The sequence below is a fragment of the Bufo bufo genome, chromosome 1, assembly GCF_905171765.1.
Source record: "Bufo bufo chromosome 1, aBufBuf1.1, whole genome shotgun sequence".
NCBI lineage: Eukaryota > Metazoa > Chordata > Amphibia > Anura > Bufonidae > Bufo > Bufo bufo.
Window position 1 is genome coordinate 589,221,198 of NC_053389.1, and position 18,198 is coordinate 589,239,395.

Below are 18,198 nucleotides of genomic sequence, written 5' to 3' on the forward strand. Positions count from 1 at the left end.
AATTAATTAGGGGATCATAGAAAACCCCACAGTGCCCCACTCGCAAGCAGGCTCTTAGTAGCACAGGCCGCACTTCTAGCAAATACACGGTAACTGCACTCATACACTTAAAACATGGATGTTACTGGGCTTGTTCAGGGTACAAGGCGAAACCATTAAAGGGGTTCTGCACTTAGTTTAAACTGATGATCTATCCTCTGGATAGATCATTAGCATCTGATCAACGGGGGTCCGACACCTGGGACCCCCGCCGTTCAGCTGCTTGAGAAGGCAGCGGCTCTCCAGCAGCGCCACGGCCTTCTCAATGTTTACCGCTGGCCCAGTGACTTTACGACTAGTATCAAATAGCATGGGCGGGGCTAAGCTCCATTCAGGTGAACAGAGCTTAGCCGCGCCTAGGCCAGTTAATACTAGTCGTGATGTCACTGGGCCAGCGGTAAACAGTGAGAAGGCCGCGGCGCTGCTGGAGCGCCCCTGCCTTCTCAAACAGCTGATCAGCGGGGGGTCTCGGGTGTCGGACCCCCGCCGATCAGATGCTGATGATCTATCCAGAGAATAGATCATCAGTTAAAACAAAGTGCAGAACCCCTTTAAGGATGTGCTTTAATGTACTAAAAAGGTACAGTACTTACCGTAGTTACAAAAGTTTAAAGAAATAAGAGACATACATAAATGTGCACAAAACGGTTATAAAAATAAAAGGATGAAAACAGGTTCTTACTACTTAACAAACAGTGTGATAAGAGTCTGTTCTGGTTCAGGAGAATGTAGAACACAACCCAATGTTGATCGGATCACAAAATTATGTTAATCAATGGTTCCACATCCCTCATTTACATCCCCATTTGGCTGGTGGGAGTCACAGTTAATTTTCTCGGACCCTTGACAGATTGGAGCAATAACATCTTACTATGGTATGGCTTTATCGATGATGTATTCATCTTATGGACGGGCACCCGAACAGAGTTTGATTCCTTTTTGGGCTAGATAAACAGCAATGAGCTGGGCCTCTACTTTACAAGTGAGTTTCAAGAACAGAGAATGTCCTTTTTGGGTGTGCTAGTTGAAAGGGGCCCTCAGGGAGAAATTCTGATTTCTGAGATTTATAGAAAAAAGACCTCCACTAATAAAGCTCACATCCTTATTCCCTCAAAAAAAAGATATCGCCAAGGGCCAATATGTCAGATTGAGAAGAAACTGCTCCAGGTTGGGGATTTTCAAAAAACTTGAGGACATGAGGTCCCGCTTTAGGACCAGGGGATGTCCAGACCGTTTTTTAAAGGAAGCCATTGGCACAGACAGATCGAATTGCATTGATCAAGATGATTATTCTGCCTATAGTCTTGTTTCTGGTGTGTGCCTCTCCCATTTGGATTGATGATATCTTTTTCCACAGATTGGAGACTTTGATTAATGACCTAATTTGGGGAAGGAAGAGGGTGCGTATAAAGCAGAGATATCTATGGCTCTCGGTGGCAGATGGTGGGTTGTCACTACCTTTTTTTCAGGGTTATTATTTTTGCGCACAGATTCAGCGATGTTGTTATTGGAAAGAGAGTTTACTTTCACGGTATTTGAACATAGTTATTGACACCCCAATAGAGAATATTTTTTCAGATTTGGAATCTGGATCTATGGGAATGAGGAAGTCCTTGCTGGTCCCTTTCTCACTACAGAGGGTGTGGAACAGGCTGAAGGAGATCCTTAAAGTCCCCGGTCCGTTTGTTTTCACCCCTTTGTGGAGGAATTCTTCAAGATTACAGACTTTGGTTATTGGTCACGAAAAGGCATCTATATGGTGTCTCACCTTTTTCATTTGGGTCGCTTTAAAACACCTCAGGAATTTGGTTTTAATGATAGTTCTCCACTAGAGGTATTTATGTATGCACGTTTGAAACATGTCTTTGAAGCCTCTAGGAATAGGGGTCGTATTTTTCCACGAGAGAATATATTTTTTGACTATTGTGAAGCCCAGAAGTATGAGAAGGTGAAAATATCTAGATTATATGCTAAACTCCGAATGGCACTGGCAACGGTAACACCTTTTAAAAGCCCAAGTAAATGGGAGCAAGAGCTGAATTGTTCTCCTTTACAGTGGCCTACTATTTATAGGAACGTGAGAAGGTTGTCAGTTTCCAGCGCGCATAGATTAATTCAATTTAAGATTCTTCATAGACTGTACTATACGCCCAAAATCCAAGGGAAATTTCCACAAAATAGGGGCCGGGACTGTTGCTGCCCTAAATGTGGATATGTTAATGCGAACTATGTCCACATGTTATAGAGCTGTAGTAAAATAAGGAAATATTGGGATGAGGTTTTTCCTGCCCTACAAAAGGAATCCTCAATGAACTGTAACCCGGGGATCTTGATAGTGATTTTTGGAGACTATGGTTCAGAAACGGAAGTCCCTCCCCGGGTTAGACAGATTTGGATGAGAGGATTGATGGTAGCGAAAGCTATACTGGTCAAGTACTGGGGCTCTGTTTCCCAGCCTTCTTCAAGGGAGTGGGATCTATACCTTCAACAAATTAAAATCTATGAGGATATCGGGAAGAATCGGAGAGTTGCACGCAGAGCCACGTAGACATATTTTGACATGATTAATGTACTTACTGTTTGCTGTATTTGAATGAATTGAGGGGAACGACAGCCAATGGGGGGGGGGGGGGGGGGAGGTATAAGGATATCTATGATTGTTATACTACATAGTTATGTATATATACTGAAGTGGTTTATATTGGTCTATGTACTAATTCTAGGATTGTTATATTACATATACTGTTGTATTGGTATTAATTTTATGACTTTCTATAATAAAAATAAAGTATATTTAAAAAAAAATAAATAAATGAAAGGGGCCCTCAGGGAGAAATTCTGATTTCTGAGATTTATAGAAAAAAGACCTCCACTAATAAAGCTCACATCCTTATTCCCTCAAAAAAAAGATATGTCAGATTGAGAAGAAACTGCTCCAGGTTGGGGATTTTCAAAAAACTTGAGGACATGAGGTCCCGCTTTAGGACCAGGGGATGTCCAGACCGTTTTTTAAAGGAAGCCTTTAAAGGTGCAGTACACTGTAAATGCGCTGATCTATTAAAATAGATTTAAAAAAACAGAAATAGTGCGTGTTATAGGCACCTTTGATGCGGCACACAGCGACGTCTGTGAAATCCTCAAAAGAAATTGGGGGATCTTGTGGACAGATTCAGACCTATGTGTGGTACTAAGCAGTGAACCCCAAATCACATATAGGTGGGGAAGAAACTTCACAGACTATTTGGTCCAGAGCCACTTCACTCCAACACCAAAGATGGATATGTAGCTTAACAGGAAACCTAAGGGGACATTTTGATGTGGCTCGTGCATTGCCTGCAAGAATATTACACAGGCAAAAACATTCAATAGCACAGTAACGGGCCAAACTTTCACTTTATCCGACTTTATCAATTGCAGATCCACCGGAGTGGTTTACCTTTTGAAATGTTCTTGCCCACTTGATTATGTGGGCAAGACTAAACGTGAGTTCCAGAAAAGAATCTGGGAACACGTAGGTGACATCACCAATAAAAGGGACATTCTTCTCCAGTCTCATGGTATTTAAGGCACATTCCCCAGTGAGGGAGGGTGTGTGAGCTTTAGGTATTTAGGTATCCTCATAAAGGTATGCGTTTCTGTTTATCTGCACCTGTACCAAACTCTGCCTGTTTACTGACTCTACTTCTACTGCTTGCCATGACTTCTGCTAGTTTACTGTATTGACCCTCTGTTGCCTGCCCTAACCTTTGACTTGTGTTACAGATACACACAAACTCTGCCTGTCTTGACCTCAGCTTGTTTCATGACTACAAGTACCGCCTGTTTCGTTGGTGCTTTGCATCAGTGTATGTGACCCCTGTGGGTCAGCGGCCACATACAGTGAACAAAATTATAAACGCAACACTTTCGGTTTTGCTCCCATTTTGCATGAGCTGAACTCAAAGATCTGAAACATTTTCTACATACACAAAAGACCCATTACTCATTTGTTCACAAATCTGTCTAAATCTGTGTTAGTGAGCACTTCTCCTTTGCCAACATAATCCATCCCACCTCACAGGTGTGGCACATCAAGGTGCTGATTGCAGACTTCCCACAATAAAAGGGCACTCTGAAATGTGCAGTTTGATCACACAGCACAATGCCACAGATGTGGCAACGTTTGAGGGAGCGTGTAATTGGCATGCTGACTGCAGGAATATCTACCAGACCTGTTGCCCGTGCAATGAATGTTCATTTCTCTACCATAAGCCGTCTCCAAAGGCGTTTCAGAGAATTTGGCAGTACATCCAACCGGCCTCACAACCACAGACCACTTGTAACCACACCAGCCCAGGACCTCCACATCCAGCATGTTCACCTCCATGATCGTCTGAGACCTGCCACTTGGACAGCTGCAGCAACAGTCGGTTTGCATAACCAAAGAATTTCTGAAAAAACTGTCAGAAACCGTCTCAGGGAAGCTCATCTGCATGCTCGTCGCCCTCATCGGGGTCTGGACCTGACTGCAGTTTGTCGTCGTAACCGACTTGAGTGGGCAAATGCTCACATTCAATGGTGTCTGGCAGGTTGGTGAGGCGTTCTGTTCACGGATGAGTCACGGTTTTCAAGATACTGTGACGAGATCCTGAGGCCCATTGTTGTGCCATTCATCCACGACCATCACCTCATGTTGCAGCATGATAATGCATGGCCCCATATTGCAAGGATCTGTACACAATTCCTGGAAGGTGAAAACATTCCAGTTCTTGCATGGGCAGCATACTCACCAGACATGTCACCCATTGAGCATGTTTTGGGATGCTCTGGATCGGCATATACGCGTGCCGCGTGTTCCAGTTCCTGCCAATATTCAGCAACTTTGCACAGCTATTGAAGAGGAGTGGACAAACATTCCACAGGCCACAATCAACAACCTGATCAACTCTATGCGACGGAGATGTGCTGCACTGCGTGAGGTAAATAAATGGTGGCCACACCAGATACTGACTGGTTTTCTGACGACCCCCCCCCCCCCAGTAAGGAAAAACTGTGCACATTTCACAGTGGTCTTTTATTGTGGGCAGTCTAAGGCACACCTGTGCAATATTCATGCTGTCTAATCAGCACCTTGATATGCCACACCTGTGAGGTGGGATGGATTATCTCTGCAAAGGAGATCACCACCTCCTTAAGCATAGAGTTCTATAGTCTCACTGCTCTTACCGTAAAGAATCCTCTTCTGTGTTTGTGTACAAAACTTTTTTCCTCCAGACACAGAGGATGTCCCCTCGTCACAGTTCTTGGGATAAATAGATGACGGAAGAGATCTCTGTGCTGACCCCTGATATATTTATACATAGTTATTAAATCTCCCCTTCGGTCGTGAATAACCCTAATTTTGATAATCTTTCGGGGTACTGTAGTCCACCCATTTCAGTTATTACTTTAGTTGCCCTCCTCTGAACTCTCTCCAGCACTGCTATGTCTGCCTTGTTCACAGGAGCCCAGAACTGTACACAGTACTCCATGTATGGTCTGACTAGTGATTTGTAAAGTGGCAGGACTATGTTTTCATCACGGGCATCTATGCCCCTTTTGATTCAACATGTTGTAGTTTTATTCCGGCCGCCTCTCGGCATGTTTGCCGTGCTGCCGCCGGAACTCCAGCCCGCCCCCATTAAAGTCAATTGGGCCAGAGTGGTAGTCCGGGGGCATGCGTGCACTAGCGGCAGCAAGGATCCGACAGGCTGTTCACCCGCCAGAGTTCCTTGTCGCTAGTGTGAAAGTACCCTAAGTTGACTACATTTTGCTTTTTTGAAGTTTGGTATTTTTGTTCCTCCCTGAAGAAAAACGCTTTTTAATGATAATTGGAAGGTTATTACTTTATGGTCACTATTTCCCAGGTGTCCCCCAACCTGCACACCTGTTGTTCTGTCAGGCCTATTGGTTAATACTAAGTCCAGTATGGCCGTCTCTCTAGTCGGGTCCTGAACCAGTTGGGAGAGGTAATTGTCTTTGGTTATTGCCAACAACCTGTTTCCTTTATGAGATATACAGGTTTCAGTTTCCCAGTCTATATCTGGGTAGTTGAAGTCCCCTATAATGACAACCTCATTATGATTTGCCGCCTTGTCTATTTCATTTTTCAATTTGTAAATGATAAAGAATGGAAGCAAAAAAAAATAAAAAAAAAATCTAGATTTATTCAGTATAGAGTAGGAACACTTAATTCCAGATTATTGTCCCAATATTCGGGCCATGTAAATCCTCCTTTAGTGTTTATGAAGTCAGGAGATCAGAGCCCTCCATGAACCGTCAGATGACGAGATTCTAAGAAAACAGAAAATCACAGTTTGCAAACAGACTGATTTTTTTTAACCCTTGTATTCCAGAATCAGCTGAACATTTTTAATAGAGACCAATTGAAAGGTTTTTTTAGCCCAAAATGAGTAAAATGCAATCCTTTTAAATAATGCCCTCGAAGATATCCATAGCCTTTAATAATAGGAAGCTTGCTTTGTAGCGTTTATCACTTACAACTGAGAACATTTTTGAAGACTGAATGATGAGTCTTCTGACCAGCTGAGCAGATTTCCATCCGTCTGAAGTTGTCTCACTGTAGACTAAGGTTTATCGTTAGCAACTGCAAAATCATTTGCATCTCTGACAATTTCTATGGCTGATTTTACTTACTGTATTTTGCAGACATTGAATATTATTGACTCAAGGTTTAACTAGTTTTCTTTCTGCTTAGAATGTTACAGAAGGGCTTTCCTTTTTTGTAGAGATCTGTGAAATTAATAAGCTGATAATAGGTTGTGGATGTAACAATTAACCTAATTATACTTGCTAAGCTCCATTCTACAAGTATCTTTTTTTTCGGTCAGATGGTCTGTGTAATTAATATTGGGTTTTAGTTATTAAAGAACTTATAAAAGTATATTTCCAAGTGTTTTCTCGTGGCATTGCTTTTGAGAGAAGCTTTACTTTATCATCCTTGGTAGCATTCACCCGATAATGATTATATATTAAGCCATAGCTGTATATTGCTGGTATTGTTTACTGCTAATTGGACTATTCACTAAACTATGAGGTCAAATTCTGTCACTAATGATTGCTATTAATGTTATTCTTAATGATTGCTAATGACCAAGCTATCCATTTTCCAAGCATTGCTTTTCTTAGACCACTTACATAGCGTAGTCTGCCACACTATCTTGTCCAGGTCCCAATAGGCCCTTTTCTACTGCATGAAACTGGCACAACTGTACTCGACAATGTTTTTCTTGTAGGCTAAAGTTGCATGGTACCAGTTCTACCATGCAACTTTAAAGGAAACTTGTCATCACTTTCTAAGCCTATTTATCCACTCACTTTTCTATAAATACTTTTTAATACATTAACAAATATTAAAATCAATTCTGAACGAACTATCAGTTCAGAGAAAAACCTTAAATAAATGTTACCGCCATATATGTAAATGCACTTAGATGAGTACTGTGTCGTCCATGCTTCAGAGATGAGTCCATGTTCTCTGACTCTTGGAGTGCAGCCACGCCCACAAACGAATAAGACACACCCTCTACGGTTGCTCATCTTCCACCCCTTCTCTTCAAAGTCTCGCAGCTGCGCAGTATACATTATATGATCAGTGAGATGAGGAATCGCAAATTTTTATGGCGAATATTCTAATCGCAAATTTTTATCGTGAATCTCGGCACTCCGAGAATTCGCGAAGATCTAGAATAAAGTGCTATATCTTCGTAATTGCGAATATCCAAATTTTTTTTTTTATCAGTGAGTAAGGTGACTGGTTCTGCACATGCGCGGGATTTGGAACGTGAGTTCGGGAGGAGAGTAGGATCTTTAGATTCTGTAACTCTTATAACGGGAGGTGGGGTTAGGAATGGGAAGTGATGAGTTAAGCATTTACTTTACATAACTTGAAAAAAGCTAAAGTGGACTGTAAGAGAAGTACTTGTGGGTGTTAAAAAAATAAAAAATTCACTAGGATGATTAGGGTGGGGGAGAGCTATCTCAGGATGCCGATGATTCTTATGGTTAAAAAACGGTGACAGGTTCCCTTTAATTTTGGTACCAGGTAGTTTGTTTTCCACTGTTTACATGACACACCCTCATTGTAGCTGGTAGCACTTTAGTGGCTATTCTGTCAAACCAATCTGTATTCAACAGTGTGGTCACGTGGCCTTCATGGTTCAGGCTTGGCCCTCTTGGGTCCTCTTTAGATGTGGTACCAAAAAAGTACCACATCTGAGGAAGCCAAAGTGTGATTAAACCAAGGTCCAATAAAATTGAATTAATTAAAATTGAATTAATTAATTCTTCACCTAGTGATATATCGACCCATACTGCAAAAATAGTCACTGGGGAGATGTAACAAAATTTTTGCAAACCAATGAGAGGTGGAATCTTTTGCACCAATTTTGTTGCTCTTCCCCTGTTACTTTGGTTTCAAGAGCACCTTCAGCTGAGCAAATAATTGACAAAGCAATTTGTCTTGTTAGATAGGATATGGGTTACGTTTCTTGGATACTTTTTGTTGAGCTTCTTAAATTCATCAGAATGATTGATTGTATTTTGCATAAAAGTTAAAGGGATATTCCTATCTAAATATTTGTGGCAGATCCACAGAATTTACCATAAATGTTGAACATATCTGTGGAACTTGCGCCCATCTCGAGAACAGGGGCCCACCTTGTGTCCACACATCGGCATCTCTTCAATTTTTGGCTATTTTCCTAACTCCCTGAGAAGTGAATGTAGAGGGCCGCACATGTATGGCCTCCTCTCCATTCACAGTGGCTGCAAGATGTAGCCACATTTTCGAGATACTGTAGGTGTGGGTCCAGATATCAGTCCTATGCCTATTGGACATTTAGGGCATATCCTGTGAATATACCATAAGTGTTGATATGGGAATAACTTTTTCAGACGGAAAGAAAATTTATGGCAACCAAGCTCAGTACTTCTTTTTTTTTTTTTTTAGACATCATTATCATTATGTGTACATTTGAGAAACGTGACATATCAGTAGTATTAAAAACTTTTATTTTCCCTCCTAGGAGTATTGTTCAGTCTGATGATAAATTGGTGATCAGTGCTTCCTGGGCCAAGGATGATGATATTACACGGCTTTTAAAGTCACTTCCCAACTGGTTGAACATGACTCAGCCTAAGCAGTTAAGACCGAAAAGAGAAGATGAGGAGGATTTTATACGGTAACTTAAACTCCAATCCTTACGTTTCTGTATATAGGCTTACACATTTGGAGGAACTAAATTGTACCTGTACTTCAGCAAAACTTTTGATATGTCATAGTGAGATTTGAAAGGTTTTGATCTGTGGGGGTCTGAATGCTGAGACCCCAGCTGATCACTAAAATGACAATATAGAAGCGTTCACACAGAGTGTCCTCTCTTCTTGCTGCTGAAGATGGCCTCAGTAAAAAGTCTATGAGGCCATCTTCAGTCCGTCTCTTGCAACGAGGAGAAACAGGGGTCTGTGTGAGCACCTCTATCTTTAATACCATCTTCCTGAATGCAGTGTACTCCAGATTCATTTCATCAAGAGGATGACTCTGGGGTTGTCTACAAATAATGTCAGGTCTTACAAGACATAAGTGTTCATAAAGTATTTGCACTTGAAAAAACCCTGATTACACTCCCTCTGTTACTGAAATATTTTATATAGGTCTCAAAAATGATGCAGGTGCTTCATAAATATAGTGTTCTCCACATATTTTCAAAAAAATGTAGTTCATACATTGATCAAACAATCCATTATTCTGATTTACAAAATATATGTATTATTATTTCTATTTTTCTACTTTAGTATGTCTTGCAAATAATGACAAGGGTTAAAAATGGATAAATCTACGACTGGCACTCACTATGCAGGTCACATCAACAGCGTTTAATCTCAGTAAAAATCAAACAGCAAGAATTCAATGCTAATCACACAAAAAAATGTACATCACACTATTAAAACATCATAATTTCCGGAATGGTCTTCTATGATATAATCACATATAAAATGCCCCCTAAAAAATATAAAATGTGCAATCCACTGGTAGTGAGGACCTATATATGAGATAAGATCTTCTATATATAACACGGCCTAATGAATGAAGATCCTTTCACCTGGATATAGTGCCAACGTTCCGCTTTTTTGACCTATATGGTCAGCAAGTTCCGTAATAGCGCTTGGACAATGTTCCTTTAAATTTATTAAAAGTAATGTGCATCCAGACGGTTAATGCTCCCAAAAGTCTGTCTATTTAAATTACAGTGTCCACATTAAATTGCGGTCCAGTCCTTATGGGGCAGAGCGCCTCTTTCAAAATTATAGTGATAAAAACAGTAGTGTCACCTGGTGGTCAGTGCTGTGGGGAGATGTCGCTTACCGGTATGTGTTAGTGCCCGGCAGTCCCGTTATCAAGCTCTCCGCTCACCACCGCACGGCTGAAGCTGCTTCTCGGCGTCCTCGCTCTCTGGTATCACGTGATCTCCCCAGAGATATCGCGGGACTTGGTATCTTTGTTCCAGTATTCAGTTAAGATTATACTCACAGCAAGAAGAAAAATGGAGCGCTCCAAGTTTTAAAGATGATTTAAATGGTCCCAATCATGTCCGGATTCTTTATCAAAGCAGGGATATAACGCCAGGCGCGTTTCGGGGACTTGACTCCCCTTCCTCAGTGGCTATATCCCTGCTAAAACGTCACGTCCTTTTATATCGCCACAAGTCCTCTTCAAAATCCGGACTGGAATATGTATTTCATACATTGCGGTATTGATGCGTTTTTCATGCGGTTTTCTGGGCAACGCATGCGTTTTTTCTGTATTTTCATCATATTGTTATGATTAGTACAGGTAATAAAGGAAAAGTTGCTACCAGGTTGCTTTCCATTAAGAAATGTAAAAAATATATAAAAAAGTATATAAAATCCCAATAAAAATTAATAGCATATATCTAAGAAGGGAATATATATTGCAGTTTTATCTGAGGTCCATATTAATAGAGAAAAACAAATTCATGGGACTATAATAACGGCATGGTCATTCTATCATAATCACGTATTCCCCTTTAAATCTCTATCTTTTCAAAGTGGTCCAATGTAATGCAAGTTGCTGGTTTCTCAGATTTCACTGAGGGTCACATGACCTGTGATGTCAGCTTCTCTCCCTGCTCTGATGATGATTGGTGCACAAGCCTGAGAGCAGATATGTGTCTGTACAGAGAAGTCACTGTGCTGGCCACTCCCCCCCTGCTCTGCCGTCTGCTGCTGCTGCTCTCTGCCCTATGTCTCCCTCCCACTGGATACTTCAGGAAAGAATAACCCCTTCAGGAGCACAGACTCAGGGCTGAAGGCTTTACTGAGTCGCTGCATGCAGTGAGGAGACAAATGCTGGGCACAGGAGCTCACAGACTAGGGGAGTTCTGCACAAGAACAGGTAGGGAGAAGATCCTGTGTGTATCAGCAGTGTCATTGTACAGCTGGGATTTGTAGTCCTACACATACAACATGCTGCTGAGTCTCCCAGCAGGCAGACACGTCACTCAGTGCAGCACTTATATTCACTCCCTTTGAAGAGCAGGGGGAGGGGCAGAGATTGTTGTTATTACAGGTAAACAAAGGGCCAGAAGAGAACCAGGGAAATGAGGAAATATAATATTTTTTGGCCTAAAACTTGCTTAGCTTAGTTATATATTGCTGCCCATCAGATTTACAGTGCTATATATTTCTTTTTTTTCATAACTCGGACAACCCCTTTAATATATATATGTTAGGCTACATGTGAAAAAGTGGCCATTAAAAACAGGCAGTGTCCTTTTTCATGGCCATTTTAAACTATTTTTGCATCCATTTTCTGACCGCCTGTCCGTTGTTAACAGCCATTTTGCATCCATTTTAACATACTATTCTTTCATGGCCTCTATTTACAGGCTGTTAAAAAAAAAAAAAACGGCCATGTGAATAGCCACATTGACTTGATTCTAAAAATGGCAGTATGACAGCTAGTTAAACAGCTATTACGCAACCATTTTTTCTGTTCGTGTGAATGTAGCCTTAGGCAATTCATAAAAACAAAAATTGCCGTGTAAATACATTATACACAAAAGCAAAATATTCAGTAATTCTATGTATGTATCAAATAGGACAAAGAGGAATATGCAGTATAGACTAGTATAGAAGTATACAGTTTAACTGTGCATGGGTTCACACTAGCACTAGTAGGTTCTTTTCATGATACCACTTTTTCACTGGACAAAAAAATCTGGGATGCATAACTTTTTTGACAGAATCTGGAGCAGAACCCCCCTAACAGAACCTCTAATGTGAATACAGCCTAAAATGTTAAATAAAATTAAAAAAAATTAAAAACAATCCTGAAACATTGAAAAGGGGGTATACTGTAAAATTGCTCTTAGATATATAAATATACAGTGGGGAAAATAAGCATTTGATACACTGGCGATTTTGCAAGTTTTCCCACCTACAAAGAATGCAGAGGTCTGTAATTCCACAAAATCATATTGTATAATTTTTTAATAAATAATTTGCATTTTATTGCATGAAATAAGTATTTGATCACCTACCAACCAGCAAGAATTCTGGCTCTCACAGACCTGTAAGTTTTTCTTTAAGAAGCCCTCCTACTCTGCACTCATTACCTGTATTAATTGCACCTGTTTGAACTCGTTACCTGTATAAAAGACACCTGTCAATCACACTCCAACCTCTCCACTGTGGCCAAGACCAAAGAGCTTTCTAAGGACACCTGGGACAAAATTGTAGACCTGCACAAGGCTAGGAAGGGCTACAGGACAATAGGCAAGCAGCTTAGTGAGAAGGCAACAACTGTTAGCACCATTATTAGAAAAAGGAAGAAACACAAGATGACTGTAAGTCTTCCTTGGTCTGGGGCTCCATGCAAGATCTTGCCTCGTGGGGTAAGGATGATTCTTAGAAAGGTCAGGAATCAGTCCCGAACTACACGGGAGAACCTGGTCAATGACCTGAAGAGAGCTAGGACCACAGTCTCAAAGATTACCATTAGTAACACACTATGTCATCATTAATTAAAATCCTGCAGGGCACGCAAGGTCCCCCTGCTCACGCCTCCACATGTCCAGGCCCGTTTGAAGTTCGCCAGTGACCATCTGGATGATCCAGAGGAAGCATGGGACAAGGTCATGTGGTCAAATGACACCAAAATAGAACTTTTTGGTATCAACTCCACTCGCCATGTTTGGAGGAAGAAGGAGGATGAGTACAACCCCAAGAACACTGTCCCAACCGAGAAGCATGGGGGTGGAAACATCATGCTTTGGGGGTGGTTTTTTGCAAAGGGGACAAGACAACTGCACCGTATTGAAGGGAGGATGGATGGGGCCATGTATCGCAAGAGCATTGAAGATGGGTCGTGGCTGGGTCTTACAGCATGACAAGGACCCGAAAAACACAGCCAGGGCAACTAAAAAGTGACTCCGCCAGTCTCCAGACCTGAACCCAATCGAAAATCTTTGGAGTTAACTGAAACTCAATGTAGCTCAGCGAAAGACCCGTAACCTCAAAGATCTGGAGGAGATCTGTGTGGAGGAGTGGGCGAAAATCCCTGCTGCAGTGTGTGTAAACTTGGTCAAGAACTACAGGAAACGTCTGAACTCTGTAATTGCAAACAAAGGTTTCTTTACAAAATATTAAGTTCTGTTTTTCTACTGTATCAAATACTTATTTCATGCAATAAAATGCAAATTAATTATTTCAAAATCATTCAATGTGATTGTCTGGATGTTTTTTTTTTCTGTCTCTGACAGTGTATATATGATAAAAATTATAGACCTCTCCATTCTTTGTAGGTGGGAAAACTTGCAAAATCTCCAGTGTATTAAATACTTATTTTCCCCACTGTAAGTTGAGCTAAAAATTCTTAACAAGCCATTTCATACAAGACTTATTGGGTTTATAAGAGTACTGAGTCTTGGTATTTGGCATCACACCACAGGCATTTTTGTTCTGTTTGATAGATGGTTTTCCTGCAGCGTGATTCAGTCTGTGAATGTGCATTGTATCATTTATGCTTTATGAATCTTTCTCATCTACATATTTTTTCCATGAAACTCCACTTTAATGGAGACTGGTGTTCTGTTACTCTTCATTCAATGGTCTTTTCTATTCTGCTGCTTGCTGCTGTCATTGTGGATGGGATTTTTAATCTGGATAGACCTATGGCACATACTGACAGTTTGTGTGCATATCCATAAACAGTTTTCGGATTCATACATTGTGTAAACTAGGCAAAAGTTTCATATTTGCTTAAAGAAACACTCCCACGTTTTTTTTTTTTCTCTGACCTGTTAGAAAGTTACATGATGTAAACTGTAGTGAAGGTCATTTTTGTAGTAGTAACTATATTTGTGAGTTATAACCTCCCTTCTGGTCCTCAATGTCAGTCTTCTAGAATGATAGAGAAACTGAGTTCCTGTCATGACACAGCTAAGGAACAGAAGGGAGATTATATCTCACCGGTAAGAAGATTACCTTCACTATCACTATCATGTACCTTTCTAATGAGCCAGAGAATAAAGATTTTTGTAGGAGTGCTTCTTTAAAGGGATTGATTGTTCAGGGGTGTTCATTTGTTTATATATATATATGGCTTATAGAGGGTTAAAAAACAAAAACTAGAGCTGGTAGTCTGCCCCAGCCAGTGATTGGATAAGTGAGTCCTTCCTGGCATTTCCAGTGTGTCATCCCTGGACCAGGAAGTGGAAAGAAGCAAGAACCAGAGCAGCATTGGAACAGCACTGGACGAGGTGGTGAAAAAGAGTATGGCTTTTTTTTTTTCTTTTTTTTTTTAACTCCTGTGAGCCATATATAAAAAGTTAATACTGCTGAACAATCTCTTTAAGGCTACATGCACACGACCGTATGTGTTTTGCGGTCCGTATGCCATCCGTTTTTTTTTAATGAACCATTGTAACAATGCCTAAAACAGACAAGAATAGGACATGTTCTATTTTTTTTTTGCGGGGGCTACGGAACGAACATACTGATGCGGACTCATTGAAATGAATGGGTCCGCATCCTATCCGCAAAAAAAACCCGGAACGGACAGGGAAACAGACAACGTTCGTGTGCATGTAGCCTAATGCTTATATTTCTACAGTGTTGCGTGTCGTCTAATCTGCTTTTGCACTAGCAAAGCACCCCCTGAATTTGATGGATCCTCAGTGTGAACAGATTAGACTTCACTTCTCTTCTTGTAGTATGGTTCAGTGAAGATGAGAGGAAATGTCACAATTGCTATCCCTCTGTCTCAAAGGAAGATGTGTGATAGTGGAGTTGTGCCAGTGAACTAAATGCTTCACCCAGTGTTTTGGCGACACATCGTCTCCTCATTCTTTATTTCTACCTTGCTTAGCTATTGAGGCGTGTGATTAAATGGACAGTGATACTTTTATCTTGTAAATCAGCAATTCATATGTAGGTCCTTGCCTGTCTATAGCATTATATAGGTTGTTGGTCTGATATGTTTTATACCTTATAGCTGAGTAAATTGTTATTCTGCTTTTATTTCTTGTTCTTAATGTGCAGGGCAGATTACAAAGCTGTATGAGCCTCATATATTGTATTCTGAACTTTCACAGCACGTTCCTGCTCTTTCCTGACTTTGTCCCTTAACTCTCGCTGCTGTACATAGCATATTTGATGTTCCAGTCATCTTAAATCAGACTATTAATCCTTTGTGATTAATATTGCTTGCATGTTGTTGCATAATCACATACTGATTGCTTATTTTACTGTTTCTGATTGATGATGGCCACATACGTATGTAGGAATTATCGTCCTAGCTTTTTTGTTTTTTTTTCTCCGATCCAGATCAAAACCAAATTTACTGAAGCAATTTTTGTCTGATTGCGGACCTGTAGGTTGTTGTAAATTGTAGTAAACAGAGAATAGTTCTCTGCTTTAATCTCTTGTGATAATCACCCTGGATTACAACACTTCACAATCAAGCGTCTGGAAAAGTCGCAATCAAGCAACATGGCAACCAGAGAAACCATTCACTAAATCTAATTGTATTTTGATTCAGATGTTGAATCATTGTTTTTGGCTTAGTACAAAGTCTTCCAAATATTAATGTCAACCTCCTATATGTAAAACCAATTTTCCAGTTTTATACATACGGTATGTAGCGTAGCAACCACTTGATAACAGAGTGTGTTCTCCTTCTTTCAGCAGAAAACAGCTGATTGTCATGGGTTCGGAAAACTGGCATTATTAGGGAAGGTGCGTCTGTAGGGGAGTACATAGATTTCATATGGCCCCATAGCAAAAACTCCACTGCCCCACCTAGCTTCCCAGTACACCCATCAAAAACTCCCAGACATGTAATGCAAAGCACAATTTTAGATTTACAATTTTAATTTTTTTTAAGTGGAAGAAATTTTTATGAAAACATTCGTAATAAAAATGCCACCTTCCTCCTCACCCTTTGTATCTGACTTCTGTGTTGGAAAAAGTGGAACTGTCAGAAATACATTGATAAATCTCCCCCATACAGTTCAAAATCACTGCTTCGCTTTACATAATATATTAAAGAACTAACTGCCTGTAGCCGCCACTAGAGGGAGCTCCATGCATAGGAATTTATACAGTTGCAGTTGTCTGCAATGGAAGCTGTAATAATCTCTTATTTCCTGCTAATGGTGGTAGCTGCAGGGAATCAGTTTTGTAAAATGGTCCGTCTCCATGGACGTTATGCTACTGCATGTCTGACTACACATTTCCAAAGCATTACTTGAACACCGTTCAGATGAATGGCTGACCATATTATGAATAGAATATTCCCTGTGTACCATAATGGGATCCACCTTTATAGAGTAGCCCTTCATGACTGCTTATAGGGGTGTATAGGGACCCCTACCCCGGTGTCGATATGACTTAATACGAATTGTGAGCAAACAGCTGCTATAATTTTCTGAGAGTGGGCAAAGTCATGGAGATTCTTTTTCGCTTATCCATGTAAAATAGTTGGGAAAACATACTGGTCATTCATTTTTATACACAGAACCACCTTTGCTTAGCTCAGATGCCATGTAAAATTCTAGAAGGTGGTTGTTTCATGACTGTGGGCCCTCATTCATGCAAGATATGGAAACATTGCTCTGATTTGCATTGCTCTGTTGTCCTTATTATTGGGATTATAAAGTGAAACCTAAAAATACCATTGGCACTGCATGTGGAAATCTAAAAATAAAATCACCAAAATTCTAAAGAAAAATATGTTTAATAAAAACTTAACAATAATGAGTGCCAATCAGCAAGTATATTGGTACTTAAAGGCCTTTAAATGGTTTTCAGGTAATAACGCCTGCATCATCTGTTGAAGCATTTATACTTACCTGCTCCTCACTGTCCACTCCTGTGTGGTAGCCGCATCTTCTGAACCAACAGCGGGCTCATCTGACCTGAACTCACATGATTGTAGTCTGTGGTGCTGTCAGTCCCATGTGCTGTATTGTACACACATGATAATCAGTGATGAGTGACAGGGGCGATATTTTGCAAATATTTGGACGAATATTCTGCATATATTCGAGAATTCGTGATCTCCAGTCATTGTTTTCTTGATTGCGGAAATCGGTAATCGGAAAATTTGCGATCGACACTACTCCTAAAGTCAAAGATATTGCTGCCTTTTCATTGGCCCACAAGCAAGAAGCAGTGAGGGATCATGGGTACTGATGAAAAAAAATCTAGAATATTCGCGATTACGAAAATATAGCACTATATTCTAGATAGTCGCGAATTCTCGAAGTGCCAATATTCGCAATAAAAATTCGCAATTAGAATATTCACGGTCAACACTAATAATGTAAGTACAGTACAGCAGACCCAGAGTCAGGCAGGAACTGTCAGTATCATAATTCACTATGATACTGTGAGTTTGGATCAGATGACCCATGATTGTTCCGAGAAATGCAGCCACCAAATGGACCGTTGTTCCAGGACAACACACAGCCGTCTGGCACCAATCTTATGTCCGATAACTGCTTGAATGTGGCCATTTCTTTACGTTCTTGCCAGCAGCACATCACCAGTTTACAAAAGTGCTGCTGACAAACAAGCATGTCTATGCCGCAATGA

The 18,198-nt window shown here is 40.6% G+C and overlaps 1 protein-coding gene across 1 annotated transcript in view; it reads left to right on the top strand.

Annotated features, from left to right (window-relative positions):
• The window catches only part of EXOC4 (exocyst complex component 4), a 533,336-nt gene that overhangs the window by 380,164 nt on the left and 134,974 nt on the right, over window positions 1-18,198 (top strand). The window contains exon 13 of the mRNA XM_040413403.1: window positions 9,105-9,260. Coding sequence (XP_040269337.1) covers window positions 9,105-9,260 — 156 coding nt within the window. The remainder of the gene's footprint in view (window positions 1-9,104; window positions 9,261-18,198) is intronic.